The 23,014-nt window shown below is 43.7% G+C and overlaps 1 protein-coding gene across 1 annotated transcript in view; it reads left to right on the plus strand.

Moving 5' to 3' along the window:
* ANKEF1 (ankyrin repeat and EF-hand domain containing 1) overlaps nucleotides 1-9,441 on the plus strand; it is a 55,669-nt gene extending 46,228 nt beyond the window's left edge. Inside the window, exons 8-10 of the mRNA XM_040429888.1 lie at nucleotides 4,019-4,215; nucleotides 7,078-7,197; nucleotides 8,877-9,441. Of these exons, the coding sequence (XP_040285822.1) occupies nucleotides 4,019-4,215; nucleotides 7,078-7,197; nucleotides 8,877-9,026 (467 nt within the window). The 3' untranslated portion in view covers nucleotides 9,027-9,441. The remainder of the gene's footprint in view (nucleotides 1-4,018; nucleotides 4,216-7,077; nucleotides 7,198-8,876) is intronic.
* The last annotated feature ends 13,573 nt before the right edge of the window (nucleotides 9,442-23,014 follow it).

Here is a 23,014-nt window from a genome sequence, read left to right on the forward strand (position 1 = left end):
CCATGTAAATAACATCACTACCTCCCACAGCCTCCTCCAACATACAGTCCCATGTAATTAGCATCACCCCCTCCCACAACCCCCTCCAACATACAGTCCCATGTAAGTAACATCACTTCCTCCCACAGCCCCCTCCAACATACAGTCCCATGTAAATAACATGGCCCACTCCCCAGCCACCTCCAACACACATCTCCATGTAAATAACACCACTCCTGAACATTTAGTCCCATGATAACATCCCTTCCTTCAGCCCTAACATACAGTCCCAGTTAAATAACCACAACTCCCAGCATTGCTCTGCCTCTCCCTTCACTCACCTCATGTAGCAGAGTTTACCACAGCTTCTTCTCCTCTTCACTGCAGTCCTCTCATGCACTGGTCACATGATGGTGACATCATCGCAAGTCCTACTCAACCGCTGCCTATTTTACTGGTCACATGACCTGTGATGTCACCACAGGTCCTTCAGATCTTCCACTGCATTAGATTCAATTGTATTGCGGTCCTGAGAACGGCAATACCGTTGTATCCAGTGTCGGACTGGAGTGCCTAGGGCCCACCATTAAAATTTATTTTGGGGGCCCACTATACAGATACATTCAAATATTACCTGCTCACACAGTAGTAAGATGCTACCAGATGATTAAATATGGGGGTCCTTGCAGCAGCAACCTTGAGAAGGTAGGTCATGGGGAGAAGAGGACACTGGTGGCTTTCCTCTATACCTAGAAGTCATCTCAGCTCTGATTGTGTCTATACTAATAAACTGGGGAGTTTTTTTTAATAATCTATCGGGTTTTTTATATGAACATAGGCTGGTTGAGGTGCTATACATTAAATATATGTATGTAGTGCAGTAAGTCTACTGTGTTATGTGCCACTTGTGCAGGGGGTTGGAGACTAGGGGCCCACCTTGCTCAGAGGCCCACCGGGGGATTCACCTGTAGGCCAGTCCGAGCCTGGTTGTATCTAGCTGGCAGGCAGGACATTCGGGGCCTGGGACAAAACATCAGGGGCCCAGGCCCCGAATGTTTTAACCTTGCTTACACCTGTCCATGTTACATCTGCCATTGATCTAGCTCTATTGAAGTGAATGGAGTGCACAAACCTGTGGACAGGAGTGGCACGTTTTTGGAAGAAAGCAGCCATGTTTTTCTAATCCTGTAAAACCCCTACGAACATTAATGATTTCACACACTTCCTTATGGATTATTTTGGTGTCAGTACATAAGAGTAAATATGGACTCTGTTTTTATATATGCAAATGAGCCTCTAGGAGAAACGGGGGCGTTGCCATTGCACCTAGAGGTTCTGCTCTCTCTGCAACTGCTGCGTCCTCTGCTTTTTGATTGACAGGGCCAGACAGTGAAAACCTCATCACGCCTGGAGTCAATCAAAGTGGAAAGTGCGGCAAAGAAAGCAGAGCCTCTAGGTGTAACGGTAACGCTCCCGTTTCTCCTAGAGGTTCATTTGCATATATTTAAACATAATTTTTCTCATTTTCACATATGAACTTGGGACCAACTCAGATGCCTTCAGCTGCCAAGCGCACATGTAACAGGTCAGCCAGTGTCCTAGGTACAAATCTGCTGACAGATGCCCTTTAGAGCACAAATCTCTCTGCTGTCCTGATACAGTTTCTTGGTAGGCTACTTTCACATTAGCGTTTTCAATTCCGCTATTGAGATCCGTCATAGGATCTCAATAGCGGAAGAAAACGCTTTGACAATAAATGGGGACAAAACTGAACTGAATGAAACGGAGTGCTCCAGAATGCATTCCGTTCTGTTTGGTTGCATCCCTATCGCCAAGCAGCGTTTTTCTGTCCGTGATGTGGTGCGGAGCAAGACGGATCCGTCCTGACACACAATGTAAGTCAATGGGGACGGATCTGTTTTCTCTGACACAATAGAAAACGGATCCATCCCCCATTGACTTTCAATGGAGTTGATTACAGAACCGTCATGGCTATAGAAGACATAATACAACCGGATCCGTTCATGACAGATGCATGCGGTTGTATTATTGTAACGGAAGCTTTTTTGCAGATCCATGACGGATCCGCAAAGAAACGCTAGTTTGAAAGTAGCCTTACAATGTATCAGTGCAGATAAAATGTTTCTTTATGGAGTCGGGTTTAATTGTTGTTTATGATTATCAGCAACAATCCATCAGTCTTTTATTCTACATCTACAGCCGTCAGAAAGGGGACTTTCACCTAAAACTTCAGCAAGTGGCATTTATCATGTAGAGGAAGTTATTACAAGGCACTTACTAATGTATTGTGATTATCCATATTGCTTCCTTTGCTGGCTGGATTCATTTTTCCATCCCATTATACACTGCTCGTTTCCATGGTTACAACCACCCTGCAATCCATCAGTGGTGGTCGTGCTTGCACACTATAGAAAAAGAGGAAAAAGCGCCGACCTCTCTGGTGGCCGGGACTGTGGGAGTGCACACAGACTGGTGCTTTTTTCAGTAGTGTGCAAGCACGACCACTGCTGCTGGATTACAAGGTGGTCATAACCATGGAAACGAGCAGTGTATAATGAGATGGAAAAATGAATCCAGCCAGCAAAGGAGACAATATGGACAATCACAATACATAGTAAGTGTCTTGTATTAACTTCCTCTTCATAATAAATGCTATTTGCTGAAGTGAGAGAAACCCTTTAATGTTGGCCACATATTTGAAAATCAGAAGTTAGGCCCCTTTCACACGGGCGAGTATTCCGCGCGGATGCGATGCGTGAGGTGAACGCATTGCACCCGCACTGAATACCGACCCATTCATTTCTATGGGGCTGTTCACATGAGCGGTGATTTTCACGCATTACTTGTGCCTTGCGTGAAAATCGCAGCATGTTATATATTCTTCGTTTTTCACACAACGCAGGCCCCATAGAAGTGAATGGGGTTGCGTGAAAATCGCAAGCATCCGCAAGCAAGTGTGGATGCGGTGCTATTTTCACGCATGGTTGCTAGGTGACAGTCTATTCACTGTATTATTTTCCCTTATAACATGGTTATAAGGGAAAATAATAGCATTCTGAATACAGAATGCTTAGTAGGTGATCAATTGAGGGTTAAAAAAAAATAAAAAAATTAACTCACCTTCTCCTCTTGTTCGCGTAGTTCCCGGTCTCTTCTTTACTTCTCAAAAGATGAACTATCGGCTAGGACCTGTGGTGACGTCAGATCACATGCTCCAGTCACATGGTCCATCACCACGGTGATGGACCATGTGATTGGAGCATGTGATCTGACGTCACCAAAGGTCCTTTAGCCCACAGCTCATCATTAAAGAAGTGAAGAAGAGACCGGGAACTACGCGAACAAGAGGAGAAGGTGAGTTAATTTTTTAATTTTTTTTTAACCCTCAATTGATCACCTACTTACTAAGCATTCTGTATTCAGAATGCTATTATTTTCCCTTATAACCATGTTATAAGGGAAAATAATAACATCTACACAACACCTAACCCAAGCCCGAACTTCTGTCAAGAAGTTCGGGTTTGGGTACCAAACATGCGTGATTTTTCTCACGCGAGGGCAAAACGCATTACAATGTTTTGCACTCGTGCGGAAAAATTGCGGGTGTTCCCGAAACGCACCCGCACATTTTTTCCCGCAACACCCGTGTGAAAGGGGCCTTAGAGCAGCAGACAAAATCATCTTGTTTTACCTTCAAAAGTATAGGCATTATTCCAATTTTTGCAAAACTAATCACTTTACTGTTGATTTGAAAATAATTCTAGCACAACAAAACCCCCGCATGGAGCGCCATCTCCTCTTCAAATAACTGCTCGGGAGGGGTGCCGGGTGTTGTGTCCCCGCAGATCAGATATTGATCACCTATACTGAGGATAGGTCATCAATATAAACAGGCTGCACAACCCCCTAAGTCTTAAAATGTAAGTATCATTTCATCCATGTATTATGACGGAAACGTGTTCCCTATCAGATCATGAGACGGTCATCCCCAATCTGTGATCCTCTTTTATCTTCATAGGACAAAATGTTCTTCATGTGGCAAAAGCATATGCCGATTATAGACTGATTGACTTGATTCAGGCCAAACTGGACAGCTTGCCAAAACCAAAAGAAAAGAAAGGGGGCAAGAGGAGAGGTAGAATGGAAGGCAAATCTAAAGCATTGCCTAAGCCACAAACCCCTGCAATCCCCGAGGTCATGTCTGCGAAGCGAGAGGTAGACGGCAGTGACTTCCATTTGTTGTTGACTTTTGAATTGTTCTTGTATCTGTTTTCTACAACTTGATTTCGTGATGCAGAGTAAAACCTCATTCACACGTCCGTTTCCGTGCTTAAATCCGTGAAAAGGTGGTCGGTGATGCCTCCGTGAAGATTTCCGTCATGGAGCCGTGTTGGGTCTGTGTGTCCATTTTTTTTTTGCTGTCTATGGCCTCATGCACACGACCGTTTTATTTTTTGCGGTCCACAAACCGCGGATCCGCAAAAAAAAACGGAAGCCGCCCCTGTGCCTTCTTCAATTTGCGGAACGGCCCATTGTTGAAATGCCTATTCTTGTCCGCAAAACGGACAAGAATAGGACATGTTCTATTTTTTTTTTGCGGGGCCACGGAGCGGAGCAAAGGATGCGGACAAAACACGGAGTGCTATCCGCATCTTTTGCGGCCCCATTGAAGTGAATGGGTCCGCACCCAAGCCGCAAAAACTGCGGCTCGGATGCGGACCCGAAAAACGGTCGTGTGCATGAGGCCTATGTGTCATCCGTGTTTTACTGACACTGCACAGCTATAATTTCTAAAGCTCTTCGTAATGATCCATGAAACACAGATGGCATCCGTGTTGCATCCGTGGTTTTCACAAATCCATAGACTATAATGGACGTGATGGATCCGTGAACACGGACAAAATAGAGCATGCATCCTGTGCTAAAAACACGGACCCACTGACCATGGTAAAACACTGATGTGTGAATACACACGTTAATATGAATGTGGACGTGTGTTGTCGGTGGAGAACATGTACTTCACATGTCCGTGAAACACTGACGTGTGAATGAGGCTTAAAGTTGGCTCAACCCACCATTCTCAGCAGGATTGAAGCAGATGACAAAGAGTGGGTCAAATTGGTGTAAATTCAAGAGTGATGATAGTGGCCCAGCCTAGTGTGATCATAAAGATTAGGCCCCAGTCACACAACCATATTTTTGGTCTGCGTCCGATCCGCATTTTTTGCGGATTGGATGTGGACCAATTCTTTTCAAAGACCTTGTGTTGTCCACATCCATATGTCTGTTCCGCTGTCCTGCAAAAAAGATAGAACATGTCCTATTCTTGTTCGGTATGCAGACAAGAATAGGCATTGTTTGATGCAACACGTACAGTACAGACCAAAAGTTTGGACACACCTTCTCATTCAATGAGTTTTCTTTATTTTCATGACCATGAAAATTGTAGATTCACACTGAAGGCATCAAAACTATGAATTAACACATGTGGAATTATATATACTGTATAACAAACAAGTGTGAAACAACTGAAAATTTGTCATATTCTAGGTTCTTCAAAGTAGCCACCTTTTGCTTTGATTACTGCTTTGCACACTCTTGGCATTCTCTTGATGAGCTTCAAGAGGTAGTCCCCTGAAATGGTCTTCCAACAGTCTTGAAGGAGTTCCCAGAGATGCTTAGCACTTGTTGGCCCTTTTGCCTTCACTCTGCGGTCCAGCTCACCCCTAACCATCTCGATTGGGTTCAGGTCCAATGACTGTGGAGGCCAGGTCATCTGGCGCAGCACCCTATCACTCTCCTTCATGGTCAAATAGCCCTTACTTTCAAAGTTTTCCCAATTTTTCGGCTGACTGACTGACCTTCATTTCTTAAAGTAATGATGGCCACTCGTTTTTCTTTACTTAGCTGCTTTTTTCTTGCCATAATACAAATTCTAAGGCTGGGTTCACACGAGCGGATGCCCTGTGCGTGGCATCCGCTCCGTGAAAGAGTGCCAAGACCCGATGCAGACTGCAGAGGCACGGAGCATTAACATGACTGATAATGCTCCGTGCCTCTCTGTGATCTCTTTACTACGAAATCACAGTTGTCACTGTGATTTCGTAGTAAAGAGATCACAGAGAGGCACGGAGCATTATCAGTCATGTTAATGCTCCGTGCCTCTGCAGTCTGCATCGGGTCTTGGCACTCTTTCACGGAGCGGATGCCACGCACGGCATTCGCTCGTGTGAACCCAGCCTAACAGTCTATTCAGTAGGACTATCAGCTGTGTATCCACCTGACTTCTCCTCAACGCAACTGATAGTCCCAACCCCATTTATAAGGCAATAAATCCCACTTATTAAACCTGACAGGGCACACCTGTGAAGTGAAAACCATTTCAGGGGACTACCTCTTGAAGCTCATCAAGAGAATGCCAAGAGTGTGCAAAGCAGTAATCAAAGCAAAAGGTGGCTTCTTTGAAGAACCTAGAATATGACATATTTTCAGTTGTTTCACACCTGTTTGTTATGTATATACTGTAATTCCACATGTGTTAATTCATAGTTTTGATGCCTTCAGTGTGAATCTACAATTTTCATAGTCATGAAAATAAAGAAAACTCTTTGAATGAGAAGGTGTGTCCAAACTTTTGGTCTGTACTGTACGTCACCTGACTTTTTTGGGGATCCACGTTTTGCAGACCGCAAAATACATACAGTGATGTGAATGCACCCATAGGCCCCATTCAGATGACCTTATGGCAGCCGTGCCCATGTTGCGGACCAGAAGGCCTTCTGAGTGTTTCCGCACCGCAAAAGATAGGACATGTTCCATCTTTTGCTGTATGTTCCAGATCGCGCACCCATTCAAGCCAATGGGTCCACACTGCAGCATGGTGCCCATGGTGTTTTGCGGGCTTGCTGTTTGCAGTCCACAACATGGGCACAGCGGCCATACGGTCGTCTGAATGGGACCTCAGCATAATTTCGATTTCCAAGGACTGTAATACTGGAGGAGATTTATCCAACTAGTAGAACTGGCTTAGTTGCCCAAGTTGTACGTGGTTCTAATGATCCTGTTTGTCTATGACAGTTATCAAAGGCTTCAGAGGTTCTGCTTCCAAGAAAGGAGAAGAGCGCCATGGTTCAGCTCAATAATCTTATCACGCTGGAAGAAGCAAAGAAAGTTGACATAACGTTTGTACCAAAAACAGTAAGAATCTTTTTTTTTTGTAAATTCATTATTCAATGTGTGGTGTCTTGGAACTGCAAGATGATTTCTGTCACCAGATACATCATTAGGAATCCAACATACATGCGTAATGCGCACTCGTCAGTAAATATGTGGCCCCATTGTGTAGAAATCAGTTTTTTGTTTTATGCTGATTAGCTCCTGGGTGCAATGAGGGCAGTGCTGTTGCACCTCGTTGAACCCGAGACTCCTCCCTTTCACCAACAGAGATGTACTCTCACCTGGCCCTTAAGTCCTGTCGGTTGGAGCGCTTGACGGTCTCCATTCCTGTACAGGGTGTGCCCCAAACTTCAGGGCCAGTTGTGAATACTTCTTCACTGCCTGGCTCTGTCAGTCAAACAGGTGGGGGAGCGTCAGGGAATGCAAAGGAGAAGAACCTGAGGTGCAACGGCGCTGCCCTCGTTGCACCCAGGGGCTAATTAGCTTAAAATTTCTACACAACGGGACAACATATTAGAATAAATGAAAAGAATGGCGTGGTGTTAAACAGGCAGGAAGTGCTCAAACCCACATGCAGTTGTGCATATATATCCAGGAGAGCAAATCCTGCACTTGTGGCCCGTTGCTAATGACGATCCCCAGCAAAAATGCATACAGTGGAGGATGCCCGCAGCGGACCACAAGTACCACAATAGACATCCTACACAAGATAGCAATTATATGGATGTGATAATCAATATAACAATGTAATAATAGCAAAGACAGATGCACTCTGCGGTCTTACTAAACCCTCAAACTGATGATACAATTGAGAGATTAGACAACATATCCTACTAGGAGGACATGTCCGAGCCCGAGCACCGCGCCAAGGTTTCTCAAGTAGCTCGGGCTTGAAACATACCAGTAATGTACTGTGACTGTGAACAGCTATATGTTCATGAATATCGCTTGGATTCATAACTTTCTTCACAGAGTTGACAGTAGACAATTTGTGTATCTGGATTGTTATTTGTCCCTTTGTTTTTTAGGACAGTCTTTTAAAGGGGTCTGTGCCACTAATAACATTTATTCCCCATCCACTAGACAGACTGGGGGTCCAACCGATGGGATCCCCAGTGATCAGGAGAGCAGGGGTCCTCAAGTGCTGCTGAACTGCCCCTTGCCTGTGTGTCCACTGCTCCATTCACTTCTATGGGATTAATGCAAGCACTGTACTCGGCACTTGTGATCAGTAGGGTCTCCAGTGGTTGGACCCCCAGCAATCAAACACTTAAGCCTCCTGCACACGACCATATGGCTTTTTTAGTATTTTGCGGTCCGCAAAAAACGGATCCTCAAAAAATACGGATGACATCCCCCTGCATTTTTGCGGAACGGAACATCTGGCCCCTAATAGAACAGTACTATCCTTGTCCATTATGCGGACAATAATAGGACATGTTCTATCTTTGAACAGAAAATAAATACGGAAACGGAAGGCATACGGAGTACCTTCAATTTTTTTTTGCGGATCTATTGAAATGAATGGTTCCGTATACGGTCCGTATACGGAATGCAAAAAAACAGAACGTAAACAGAAAAAAAAACAGTCGTGTGCAGGAGGCTTTAACCTGAGGATAGGGGGTAACTGGTATTGGTGGCACAACCCCTGTAATCTCCTCTGTATATCAATTATTAATAACGTTTTCTTATTTTCCAAGGTTTGGATTACTGAGCCGTCAACATCCGATGGTATACGGAAGCGAGAAACTCAGAGGGAGCGATTTACATATGAAGTTGATTTTGAAAACTTCAAGATGCCGTTCAGCAAGAATTTAGTGGAGAAATCTTTGGCGCTGCTAGTGGAATAGGGATTCATCGATGCACACTTGAAAACCTATGTGATGGTCAAGTTTACATGTCAGTTTACATGGAATAAATGTGAGATACAAAGAACATAGCTTTCACTGTCAATTCTATCATCGGAATGTACTTACATTGCCAATATCTAAGGTGCGACTTTACAGTGAATACATTTCTTAAAGGGGTTTTCCAGTATTTCTAGTGATGGCCTATGCTCTGTTCGGAGGAGGTCCAGCACCCTGCACCCCCAAGATCATCTGTCAAGGGATAGCTCTGGCATTAGAACGACACAGCTCTGCAGCACTGCTCCCATTCAGGTAAACAGGAGTAGCACCACAGTAACCAGCTCGATCCACTACACAAGGGATGGAACTGTATCATTCCGGCGCTGGAGCTAGGCCTGAATAGCTGATCACCGATGACTCCCACCGAAATGATATTGATGCCTACACTGAGCCATCAGTATCAAAATACTGGAAACCCCCTTTAAACGATTGTTCTTTGATACCATACAATGTAGTCTGCCCTGTGATCACTGTGATAGAATAAATCAGGATAAATGGTCATGTGATCAGTTACAAGGGTCAGTTGGGCGAAGATGACTCAGATTACAAAAAAATTTAACATTTTCTCCTTCAGCCTTCCTTTAGAGAAGAATGGACTGTATAGAAGGGCATCCCAAAAGTCTATTTTGACCTTACTGGGGGCAAGTCATTTCATAAAAACGTATAAAGAAAAGAGTTAAACTAACCATGTTAATAGTATTTCTAGTACTATTCCATTACAAATATATAAAAATCATGGGGCACATTTATTAGGGGGCATTTTAGATGCCGATCTTAATATCCCCTATAGCTGTTGGTGGATCGCTGAAGTTATGTAGGGCCGCCGGCCTCTACATAACTTCGGCGCTGGATTCTAAATGTAAGACAGTCCCGTGGTTATGCTGTGGGGCAGCTGCAGCGGATCGCGGACCCATTAACTTTAATGGGTCCGCAATCCGCCCGTTCCGCAAAAAGATAGGACATCTTCTATCTTTTTACGGAACTGAAGTACGAGACGAAACCCCACGGAAGCACTCCGTAGTGCTCCCGTAAGGTTCCGTTCCGTGCTTGCGTCCCGCACCATTCTGCATCTCCGGATTTGCGGACCTATTGAAGTGAATAGGTCCGCATCTGTGATGCGGAATGCACACGGAACGGTGCCCGTGTATTGCGGATCCGCAAATGCGGTCCGCAATACGGCCACGGGGCGCACACGTTCGTGTGCAGGAGGCCTTAGACCGATTTCTCAGACTAAACCAGGCGTAGAAAATGGTAAATGAGACGGGTCTGCCAACCTGTCCCTGCCCATGCCGCACCCACAATTTTAAACCTTGCATGAGCGGGGAAGAAGTCGCAGATTCTGCCGCACCATGGCATGCGACAGAATCTGCGCCAGATATACGCCACTAAAGTGGTGTATATCTGGTCATGAATGACCCTCCATGTGTGTCACATAAAAGTAATATAAAAATATTAAAGCTATTAACTCCATATGTCATAATAATTCATTTAAGGCTTTGCTCACATTAGCATTTTCAGGTTTTCACCCAGGGATACCAGTATATTGGGTGGGAAGACACTGGTGTGAACGGAAGACATAACCCTACTGTGAGCAAAGCCTAAGTGTTTCCTTAATTGGAAAAGATTCAGTATAATTTATACATGAAATCTCTGCTTTTTCTCACTTCAGTTGTACAAGGGGGAGGTGTTCTCAGTGAAGGATAGTATTCTGTGTATGAGATAGCTGTGAGATGTCAGTCACAGTTGTGCATGGGGATGGTCTAAAGTTCAAAAAGTGCAGTATCTCTATATACAGAGCGCTATTAATCACTGATTACACCTCCCCCTTGTACAACCGAAATCAGAAAAAGCAGAGATTTAAAGAGGTTGGCCCATCTCACACTTTGGAGGCATATCGCTAGGATATGCCAACAATGTCCGCTGTGGACCCGCATCTATCTGTAGAACGGGGCCCCCAAAGTGAACAAGAGTTCACCACGCCCACCCTTCATTCACTTCTATGACAGTGCCGAAAAAACCCAAGCCACGGCTCGGCTATTTCCGGAACTCCCATAGAGGTGAATGGAGAGGTGCGTAGAGTGCTCTCCTTCACTTTGGAGGCCGTGTTCTAGAGACAGGTATGAGTCCTACCTCTGGGACCTGCTTCTGTCAGATGTTGGTGGCATATCCTGGCAATAGGCCACCAAAGTGCAAGATGGGCCAGCCCCTTTAAATGTATACATTCTACTGAATCCTTTCCTATAAAACTATATATCAATCTTCTCAGCTCCTCCTGCCCTATAACATGCGGCCTGCAGATTGCACTGCATTTTGTGGTGACAGGTCCTGCATAAAGGGCATCTGTCAGCAGATCTGTACCCATGACACTGGCTGACCTGTTACATGTGCGCTTGGCAGCTGAAGACATCTGTGTTGGTCCCATGTTCATATGTGCCTGCATTACTGAGAAAAATGATGTTTTAATATATGCAAATGAGCCTCTAGGAGCAATGGGGGCGTTACCATTACTCCTAGAGGCTCTGCTCTGTCTGCAACTGCTGTGCCCTCTCCATTTTGATTCACAGGGCCAGACAGGGAAAACCTCATCATGCCTGGCCCTGTCAATCAAAGTGCAGAGGGTGCAGCAGTTGCAGAGAGAGCAGAGCCTCTAGGTGTAATGGCAACGCCCCCGTTGCTCCTACAGCTTCATTTGCATATATTAAAACATCATTTTTCTCAGCACTGCAGGCACATATGAACATGGGACCAACACAGACGCCTTCAGCTGCCAAGTGCACATGTAACAGGTCAGCCAGTGTCATAGGGACAAATCTGCTGACAGATGTCCTTTAATGTGAGCTGCAAAGCCGATGGATGGATATGGCTTTCTCAACCTTGCTGTGGTCACTGGTCAGGAGGCCCTTGGACATCTTTTATTTTAAAGGATGTAGATCATCTGTTATCGTTTGTAACTTGCATTGTGTTTAATGTATTAGCGTTTTTATAATTTTCTACAATTTATTATAATGATATACAGTAAATGATGTATACATGTTAGCTTTATTTGTGATCATTCCCTACACACAATATCCTCAGCTACAACTGATAAGCACATGGCTGGTAATAATCGACAGACCTCAATGACTGATACCGAAAATGCATTTATCCTAATAAAAAAATGTACCTAATAAGTTCTATTGAGAAGTGTAATTACTTCCTTCCATCTATTCTATAGATACTTGACATACCCTGTAGTTTGGTTTTTGGAGGTGCAAGAAAATCCCTGTAAAGGAGTATTCCGGTTACATTAGGTTATTCCCTATGCTCAGGATAGTAGACAACTATTAGACTATTAGATCTGTGGGGGTCCTACTGCTGGGACCCCCACCGATCACTAGAAGGGGAGCATTGTACCCCCATAAATGAACGGAGCGGCTGGTTGGGCAGTTCATTTCTATGGGAATTCTGGAGATAGCCAAGCGCTGTACTCCATAGAAATGAATGGAGCTGCCACACGCATGCCTGACCGGCGACTCCGTTCATTTCAGGGGAACTGCAGGGGGTGCAGGGCCCTCATTCTTGTGACCGGTGGGGACCCCCACCAATGTAATAGTTGTCTCCTATCCTGTCAATAGGGGATAACTTAATATAACCAGAATACCCCTTTAAATATAACCCTAAATGTTATCACAGTTTTGAGTAGCAGTATCAGTAGCTCATCGTCTTGTGGTCCAACAATCCTCGTGCCATTATTCTGGAATAACATTATCAGTGCCTTTAATTGAAGGCTCTCAAGAGATTTATCAAAACTGATGTAAAGGAAAAAGGATGTTGCCAATAGCAACCAATCAGATCCCACCCTTTATTTTTAAATGGAGCTCTGCACCCCTTATTGACAACAAAGTCATTTTTCCTTTACTTAAATTTTGATAAATCTCCCCCTCTGTTATCAACACTTGAAGTTTTCCTCCAGTGATAAAAAAAAAGCTTTACGGTGCTCTAACGCCCTCGTGTGTCATCGGGAGTGAACCAGATATTCCCGATCATTTCCCGATCGCCAGCAGAGATGAGGCTGGCATTTACATGCAGCAATCCCCTCTGCTGTATGGGGACAGGCAATCCCCCCATACAAAATCATTGTTCCTGGGTAGCAGATCACTGTTTAAAGTGATTGCAGTGGCCAGGGAAGAAGGCGGGGGGATGGATGTGTTGGGGTACTTTCACACTATCATTTTTCATTTCCGGCACTGAGTTCTGTCACAGGGGCTCTATACCGGAAAAGAACTGATCAGTTTTATCCCCGTGTATTCTGAATGGAGAGTAATCCGTTCAGGATGCATCAGGATGTCTTCAGTTCAGTCATTTTGACTGATCAGGCAAAAGAGAAAACCGTAGCATGCTACGGTTTTATCTCCGGCCAAAAAAACTGAAGACCTGCCTGAATGCCGGATCTGGCATTTTTCCCTATAGGAATATATTAGTGCCGGATCCGGCATTCAATATACCGGACGGCCGGATCCGGTAAAAAAGTGAAAAAAGATACAAGACGGATCCGTCTTTCCGCATGACAAGCGGAGAGACGAATCCGTTCTTGCAACGCATGCATTCGCTTTGTGTCTTTCGATTGCTCACACAGTGGGGTGATACGGAAGACAACACAAGTAGGGAGTTTGGGATTTTTGCGTCTGTATACATGCGTTTATGTGTTGCTTTTTTCCTCTCCATGTAATCTCATTATCCCGTTATTATTGCTATTGTTGTATGCGGTCTATCTATATGGGGGAGTGAGGTGTCTTTAGGTGGATTATGCAATTATTGCGTATTTGCACACATAAGGATTATATAAGGAATTAATTATTTCCCCTGTACTTGAGTACATGACCGGAGTGTATTTGTCCCGCCGCCTACTGTCACATCGGTATCCATTTTTATCCATTAATTGTATTATGTGTTGTGATTTTTAATAATATATATGTAATTGAAATAAAGATGTTGTTTGAATAATGAAGTGTGGTGTTGTGGTGGTGTAGATAGCCAATCTGCCCCAATGCATGCCTGGGTACCTGAAGCTCTCCGAATCCCAGACAAATGTGCTGTGAAGTCCAAAGTCCTAGGCCTCTTTCACATGAACAATACGGATTAGGTCCGGATGCGTTCAGGGTGCGTTCCGTGAAACTCGCACCATTTTGCAAGCAAGTTCAGTCAGTTTTGTCTGCGATTGCGTTCAGTTTTTTCCACGCGGGTGCAATGCGCTTTGATGCGCTTTTCATGCGCGTGATAAAAAACGGAAGGTTTACAAACAACATCTCCTAGAAACCATCCGTGAAAAATGCATTGCGATTTTCACTAAAGACCCATTCACTTCTATGGGGCCAGGGCTGCGTGAAAAACGCCGAATATAGAACATGCTGCCTTTTTAACGCAACGCAGAACTAATGTACACAGACCCATTGAAATGAATGGGTCAGGATTCAGTGCGGGTGCTATGCCTTCACGTCACGCATTGCACCCACGCGGAAAACTCGCTCGTGTGAAAGGGGCCTTAGACAGACAGTATCCCACACCTTCTCCTTAATAGCTGCTAAACATTTCAGAATAATTCTCATTTGTTTCCTCAGAGGTTGGCTTAACTATTTCTCTACTGCTGTACGACAGTATACGTCAGCGGTCAGGGCTAATGTGTGTGCTCGGCAATAAAAAGGTAAAAAAATAAAAAAGGAAGGAAAAGTTTTTAAAAATATCAAAATTCAAATCACCACCTTTTCTCCAAAATGAAAATAAACAATAAAAAAAAATTAAACATCATAGGCATTGTTGCATCTGAAAACGCTGGTACTATTAAAATATAAAATCACAATGGCGGATTCACCCTTTTTTTGTTGCTTCACCTCCCCAATAAAATTTCATAAAAAGTGATCAAAAAGTCACGCACACCACATCGTCCCGCAAAAAATTAACCCCTCAAAAAGCTCCGTAGATGTAACTAAAAAGTTATGGGGGGCAGGATATGGAAAAAATAAATATTTTGCAGAACTTTTTATTTCGGTATTAAAACACAAGAAAAACTATATAAATATATTATTGTTGCAATTGTACTGACCCAGAGAATGAAGGTAACAGGTCAGTTTTACAGCATAGGAAAATGTGGCAGAATTGTGTTTTATTTCCAATTCCAACACATTTGGAATTTTTTCCAGGTTCCCACTACATTGTATGCAAGATTAGATGGTGCCATTACAAAGTAAAACTTATCTCACAAAAAGCAAGCCCTCATGCATCTATGTAAAGGGAAAAATTAAAAAGTTATGGCTCAAGAAAGGCAGGGAGTCAAAAACGAAAATGAAAAAGTTTTTTACGCAACGCAGGACCCATAGAAGTGAATGGGGCTGTGTGAAAATCGCAAGCATCCGCAAGCAAGTGCGGATGCGGTGCGATTTTCACGCATTGTTGCTAGGAGACGATCGGGATGGAGACCCGATCATTATTATTTTCCCTTATAACATGGTTATAAGGGAAAATAATAGCATTCTTAATACAGAATGCGTAGTACAATAGCGCTGGAGGGGTTAAAAAAAAATGAAAAATTTTTTAACTCACCTTAATCCACTTGTTCGCGCAGCCCGCATCTCTTCTGTCTTCATCTGTGAGGAATAGGACCTTTGATGACGTCACTACGTTCATCACATGGTCCATCACATGATCCATAACGCAAAAAACAACTGTCGTGTGCATGAGGCCTAAAGATACGGCTACACGGCGACACTGGTTGCATGACTAGCTGTTGCGGCCAGGTTCGCAGAGTAGCGGTGATCCCATATCAATGAATGGGATCACCTCGCTAGTGTTGGATTTCTTGCAACTTGCGATGCAATCCTATTCATTTCTATGGGATTACTGGTACTTTGCGAACCTGTCCGCGACAGCTGTCATCAGTGTCACCATGTAGCCATACTCTAGGCTTGAACCACTTCCTATGGAAAGTGAGAAGCAGCCCCACCTAGCAGCTGCTACCAAGGGAAGGGGAGCATAAAATAATTGGGGACTATACTTTTACACTTACGCAAAGTGAAGAGATCTACAGGGTGGGCCATTTATATGGATACACCTTAATAAAATGGGAATGGTTGGTGATATTAACTTCCTGTTTGTGGCACATTAGTATATGTGAGGGGGGAAAACTTTTCAAGATGGGTGGTGACCATGGTGGCCATTTTGAAGTCGGCCATTTTGAATCCAACTTTTGTTTTTTCAATAGGAAGAGGGTCATTTGACACATCAAACTTATTGGGAATTTCACAAGAAAAACAATGGTGTGCTTGGTTTTAACGTAACTTTATTCTTTCATGAGTTATTTACAAGTTTCTGACCACTTACAAAATGTGTTCAATGTGCTGCCCATTGTTTGGATTGTCAATGCAACCCTCTTCTCCCACTCTTCACACACTGATAGCAACATCGCAGGAGAAATGCTAGCACAGGCTTCCAGTATCCGTAGTTTCAGGTGCTGCACATCTCGTATCTTCACAGCATAGACGATTGCCTTCAGATGACCCCAAAGATAAAAGTCTAAGGGGGTCAGATCGGGAGACCTTGGGGGCCATTCAACTGGCCCACGACGACCAATCCACTTTCCAGGAAACTGTTCATCTAAGAATGCTCGGACCTGACACCCATAATGTGGTGGTGCACCATCTTGCTGGAAAAACTCAGGGAACGTGCCAGCTAGATGAACAGTTTCCTAGAAAGTGGATTGGTCGTCGTGGGCCAGTTGAATGGCCCCCAAGGTCTCCCGATCTGTATCCATATAAATGGCCCACCCTATATGTTGAGAACCAGGTTTATCAATCATTGCCTATAAAATGGGGCCCCCATCGTTTTAATGGTTGACATTTTTGAACTGCTGTTCACTGCCTGGTATATAGCGGATATGTGGCAACACACAGGTGAGTTAGGGCCCCTTAGAGTCCATTCACATGTCCGCACTGCGGAATGCGGAACGCACATTGCCGGCATTAATAGAATATGCCTATTCTTGTCCGCAATTTGCTGACCCGGAAGTGCAGCCCCATAGAAATGAATGGGTCCGCAATTCCGTTCTGCAAAATGCGGAACGAAATTGCGGACGTGTTAATGGACCCTTATATGTACCCATCCAGCAAGGAGTAAATCCCTCTTCCACTTCCCTTCTTGCAATAGCTTTCAGAAAAAAACAGATTCAAATAAAAATGAGAGCTGCATCTGACTACGGTTAAATGGGTGTATACCATGACTGATGGAAAAAGTGAATCATATAGTACAGAACAATCTCTTTCTAGCAAAGCTAAAACCAGCCCTGTACCTGACATGGATCCAGAGATCTCCACATTCACTGCTACAATTGCTCTGCTACATTCTTTTTAGTCTGGCAGCTCAGTGGGCATGACCCCTCTGCTGCAACTCTTTCCCTGTAACTTCCACAGCTTCTAACAGAACATATGGCTGGTGACAGTTGAAGATGTAACTGAGCGCGTTGGACCAGCTCAGTGAGATGGACAAAAAAATAAGGAAAAGAACAAACAGCAGGTGGCGCTATACAGATACATTTTATTGAATAACTCAGTGGCTATACAAAATGTTTAATTACATGCAAATACATGTAAAATGTAGAACATGTTTCATGACACAACTTCTTAATAGTCATTGGGTAATGTAGCATAGGGAGGAAGTTGATCTCTCCTCCATCTGTTTACAATACAGTTTTATTCTGCATGTATACACAGGGTTATATGCAATTACTGGCATGTCTCTTAAAGGGCTTCTGTCACCCTGCTACAGTCATTTTTCATTTTTTGGCTACTTAAAATCCTTATACTGCGATTTATCAATATATAGTGCTCTTACTCTTTTTCGTTCAGTAGTTTCTTCAAAAAATGTACTTTTATAATATGTAAATTACCCCTCTACCAGCAAGTAGGGCGGCTACTTGCTGGTAGCAGCCGCATCCTCCTTTCATAAAGACGCCCCCTCCTCATGTTGATTGACAGGGCCAGCGAGCGCTCTCGTCCTCTGGCTGGCCCTGTCTGCGTTCTAAATCTCGCGCCTGCGCCGTACCGGTCTTCAGTCGGCGCAGGCGCACTGGGAGGAGGACGCTCGCTCGGCCGCTCCTTCCTCAATGCGCCTGCGCCGATGACGTCACATCTACACCCGGCGCAGGCGCACTGAGGAAGGAGCGGCCGAGCTAGCGTCCTCCTATCAGTGCGCCTGCGCCGACTGAAGACCGTTACGGCGAAGGCGCAAGATTTAAAACGCAGACAGGGCCAGCCAGAGGACGAGAGCGCTCGCTGGCCCTGTCAATCAACGTAAGGAGGGGGCGTCTTTATGAAAGGAGGATGCGGCTGCTACCAGCAAGTAGCCGCCCTACTTGCTGGTAGACAGGTAATTTACATATTATAAAAGTCTGTTTTTTTAAGAAACTACTGAACGAAAAAGAGTAAAAGTACTATATATTGATAAATCGCAGTATAAGGATTTTAAGTAGCCAAAAAATGAAAAATGACTGTAGGGGGGTGACAGAAGCCATTTAACCACCTCAGCCCCCAGTGCTTAAACACCCTGAAAGACCAGGCCACTTTTTACACTTCTGACCTACACTACTTTCACCGTTTATTGCTCGGTCATGCAACTTACCACCCAAATGAATTTTGCCTCCTTTTCTTCTCACTAATAGAGCTTTCATTTGGTGGTATTTCATTGCTGCTGACATTTTTACTTTTTTTGTTATTAATCGAAATTTAACGATTTTTTTGCAAAAAAATGACATTTTTCACTTTCAGTTGTAAAATTTTGCAAAAAAAACAAGATCCATATATAAATTTTGCTCTAAATTTATTGTCCTACATGTCTTTGATAAAAAAAAAAATGTTTGGGTAAAAAAAAAAATGGTTTGGGTAAAAGTTATAGCGTTTACAAACTATGGTACAAAAATGTGAATTTCCGCTTTTTGAAGCAGCTCTGACTTTCTGAGCACCTGTCATGTTTCCTGAGGTTCTACAATGGCCAGACAGTACAAACCCCCCACAAATGACCCCATTTCGGAAAGTACACACCCTAAGGTATTCACTGATGGGCATAGTGAGTTCATAGAACTTTTTATTTTTTGTCACAAGTTAGCGGAAAATGATGATTTTTTTTTTATTTTATTTTTTTATTACAAAGTCTCATATTCCACTAACTTGTGACAAAAAATAAAAAGTTCTATGAACTCACTATGCCCATCAGCGAATACCTTGGGGTCTCTTCTTTCCAAAATGGGGTCACTTGTGGGGTAGTTATACTGCCCTGGCATTCTAGGGGCCCAAATGTGTGGTAAGGAGTTTGAAATCAAATTCTGTAAAAAATGACGAGTGAAATCCGAAAGGTGCTCTTTGGAATATGGGCCCCTTTGCCCACCTAGGCTGCAAAAAAGTGTCACACATCTGGTATCTCCGTATTCAGTAGAAGTTGGGGAATGTGTTTTGGGGTGTCTTTTTACATATACCCATGCTGGGTGAGAGAAATATCTTGGTCAAATGCCAACTTTGTATAAAAAAATGGGAAAAGTTGTCTTTTGCCAAGATATTTCTCTCACCCAGCATGGGTATATGTAAAATGACACCCCAAAACACATTCCCCAACTTCTACTGAGTACGGAGATACCAGATGTGTGACACTTTTTTGCAGCCTAGGTGGGCAAAGGGGCCCATATTCCAAAGAGCACCTTTCGGATTTCACTCGTCATTTTTTACAGAATTTGATTTCAAACTCCTTACCACACATTTGGGCCCCTAGAATGCCAGGGCAGTATAACTACCCCACAAGTGACCCCATTTTGGAAAGAAGAGACCCCAAGGTATTCACTGATGGGCATGGCGAGTTCATGGAAGTTTTTATTTTTTGTCACAAGTTAGTGGAATATGAGACTTTGTATGAAAAAAAAAAAAAATCATCATTTTCCACTAACTTGTGACAAAAAATAAAAAATTCTAGGAACTCGCCATGCCCCTCACGAAATACCTTGGGGTGTCTTCTTTCCAAAATGGGGTCACTTGTGGGGTAGTTATACTGCCCTGGCATTCTAGGGGCCCAAATGTGTGGTAAGGAGTTTGAAATCAAATTCTGTAAAAAATGACGAGTGAAATCCGAAAGGTGCTCTTTGGAATATGGGCCCCTTTGCCCACCTAGGCTTCAAAAAAGTGTCACACATCTGGTATCTCCGTATTCAGTAGAAGTTGGGGAATGTGTTTTGGGGTGTCATTTTACATATACCCATGCTGGGTGAGAGAAATATCTTGGCAAAAGACAACTTTTCCCATTTTTTGATACAAAGTTGGCATTTGACCAAGATATTTATCTCACCCAGCATAGGTATATGTAAAAAGACACCCCAAAACACATTCCCCAACTTCTACTGAATACGGAGATACCAGATGTGTGACACTTTTTTGCAGCCTAGGTGGGCAAAGGGGCCCATATTCCAAAGAGCACCTTTCGGATTTCACTCGTCATTTTTTACAGAATTTGATTTCAAACTCCTTACCACACATTTGGGCCCCTAGAATGCCAGGGCAGTATAACTACCCCACAAGTGACACCATTTTGGAAAGAAGAGACCCCAAGGTATTCGCTGATGGGCATAGTGAGTTCATGGAAGTTTTTATTTTTTGTCACAAGTTAGTGGAATATGAGACTTTGTATGTAAAAAAAAAAAAAAAAATCATAATTTTCCACTAACTTGTGACAAAAAATAAAAAATTCTAGGAACTCGCCATGCCCCTCACGGAATACCTTGGGGTGTCTTCTTTCCAAAATAGGGTCACTTGTGGGGTAGTTATACTGCCCTGGCATTTTCCAGGGGCCCTAATGTGTGGTAAGTGACCTGTGAAATCCGAAAGGTGCTCTTTGGAATGTGGGCCCCTTTGCCCACCTAGGCTGCAAAAAAGTGTCACACATCTGGTATCGCCGTACTCGGGAGAAGTTGGGGAATGTGTTTTGTGGTGTCATTTTACATATACCCATGCTGGGTGAGAGAAATATCTTGGCAAAAGACAACTTTTCCCATTTTTTTATACAAAGTTGGCATTTGACCAAGATATTTATCTCACCCAGCATGGGTATATGTAAAATGACACCCCAAAACACATTCACCAACTTCTACTGAATACGGAGATACCACATGTGTGACACTTTTTTGCAGCCTAGGTGGGCAAAGGGGCCCAAATTCCTTTTAGGAGGGCATTTTTAGACATTTGGATACCAGACTTCTTCTCACGCTTTGGGGCCCCTAAAATGCCAGGGCAGTATAAATACCCCACATGTGACCCCATTTTGGAAAGAAGACACCCCAAGGTATTCAATGAGGGGCATGGCGAGTTCATAGAAAAAAAAAAATTTTGGCACAAGTTAGCGGAAATTGATTTTTTTATTTTTTTTTCTCACAAAGTCTCCCTTTCCGCTAACTTTTGACAAAAATTTCAATCTTTCATGGACTCAATATGCCCCTCAGCGAATACCTTGGGGTGTCTTCTTTCCAAAATGGTGTTATTTGTGGGGTGTTTGTACTGCCCTGGCATTTGAGGGTCTCCGCAATCATTACATGTATGCCCAGCATTAGGAGTTTCTGCTATTCTCCTTATATTGAGCATACAGGTAATGAGATTTTTTTTTTCCGTTCAGCCGCTGGGCTGAAAGAAAAAAATGAACGGCACAGATTTCTTCATTCGCATCAATCAATGTGGATGAAAAAATCTCTGCCAAAAAAAGAAAAAGGAGGGGAAAGGCGTCTGCCAGGACATAGGAGCTCCGCCCAACATCCATGCCCACTTAGCTCGTATGCCCTGGCAAACCCGATTTCTCCATTCACATCAATCGATGTGGATGAATAAATCATTGCCGGGATTTTTTTTTTTATATATACAAAGTGTTTGCCAAAGTATATGAACACCGCCACCTCCTCAGCTCATATGCCTCGGCAAACGTATCTTTTACTGCAGAGGAGAAATCTCGTCTTGCAGCGCCGCATACACCGACTTGCGTGTAATCTGACAGCAGCACAATGCTTCTGTCCGAATGCACATCAGTGCTGCAGCTAGTCGATCGGTTGGTCCACCTGAAAGGTTAAAAAAAACAAAACAAAAAAGAAAAAACCAGGCCGCAAAGCAATAACTTTATTAACTTTAGAACAGAACATATTAACTTTTTTTAACTTTTGTAACTTTTTTACTTACCGGTAATTTTTTTTTTGTTTAGTTTTTTTTACCTTTATAGAACAAACCTCTCCTTCCCCATGGGACAATGTGCAAAGCGCAAATCGCCCAAAGATGTGGCGAAGTACGTTATGCACTTTATCCCAGGTGAAAGGAGAGGTTTGCAGCAGCTGTGAGTAAAAGGGCCCTAATAGCCCTGTGTGCCTGTCCTGTGAGATGCAATCCCTATGCTAGGTGTACCTGTGTGTGGTACTTCCGGAAACACTCACCTAAGCATAGGGCAGGGTGGTCAGGGCAGTCAGGACAGAAATAGCGGGTGTCACGCCTTATTCCACTCCTGCTACAGACACGACATTTTTTTCGGGGTGGTGGTTGGGTTGAGGTACCAGCAACGACACTGGGGAAATGTCGCTCGTGTAGACGGCTAACTACACTGGTGGATGGGGCCACGGAACCTCCTGGGTAAAGGAGGTTCGCGATGATCTCTTCCTGGAATTTGAGGAAGGATCCTGTTCTCCCAGCCTTACTGTAGAGAACAAAACTATTGTACAGCGCCAATTGAATTAAATATACAGACACCTTCTTATACCAGCGTCTGGTTCTGCGGGAAACTAAATAGGGAGCCAACATCTGGTCATTGAAGTCCACCCCTCCCATGAGCGCATTATAGTCGTGGACTGAGAGGGGCTTTTCAATGACACGGGTTGCCCTTTCAATTTGGATTGTCGTGTC

This window comes from Bufo bufo, chromosome 4 (assembly GCF_905171765.1).
Source record: "Bufo bufo chromosome 4, aBufBuf1.1, whole genome shotgun sequence".
Taxonomy (NCBI): Eukaryota; Metazoa; Chordata; class Amphibia; order Anura; family Bufonidae; genus Bufo; species Bufo bufo.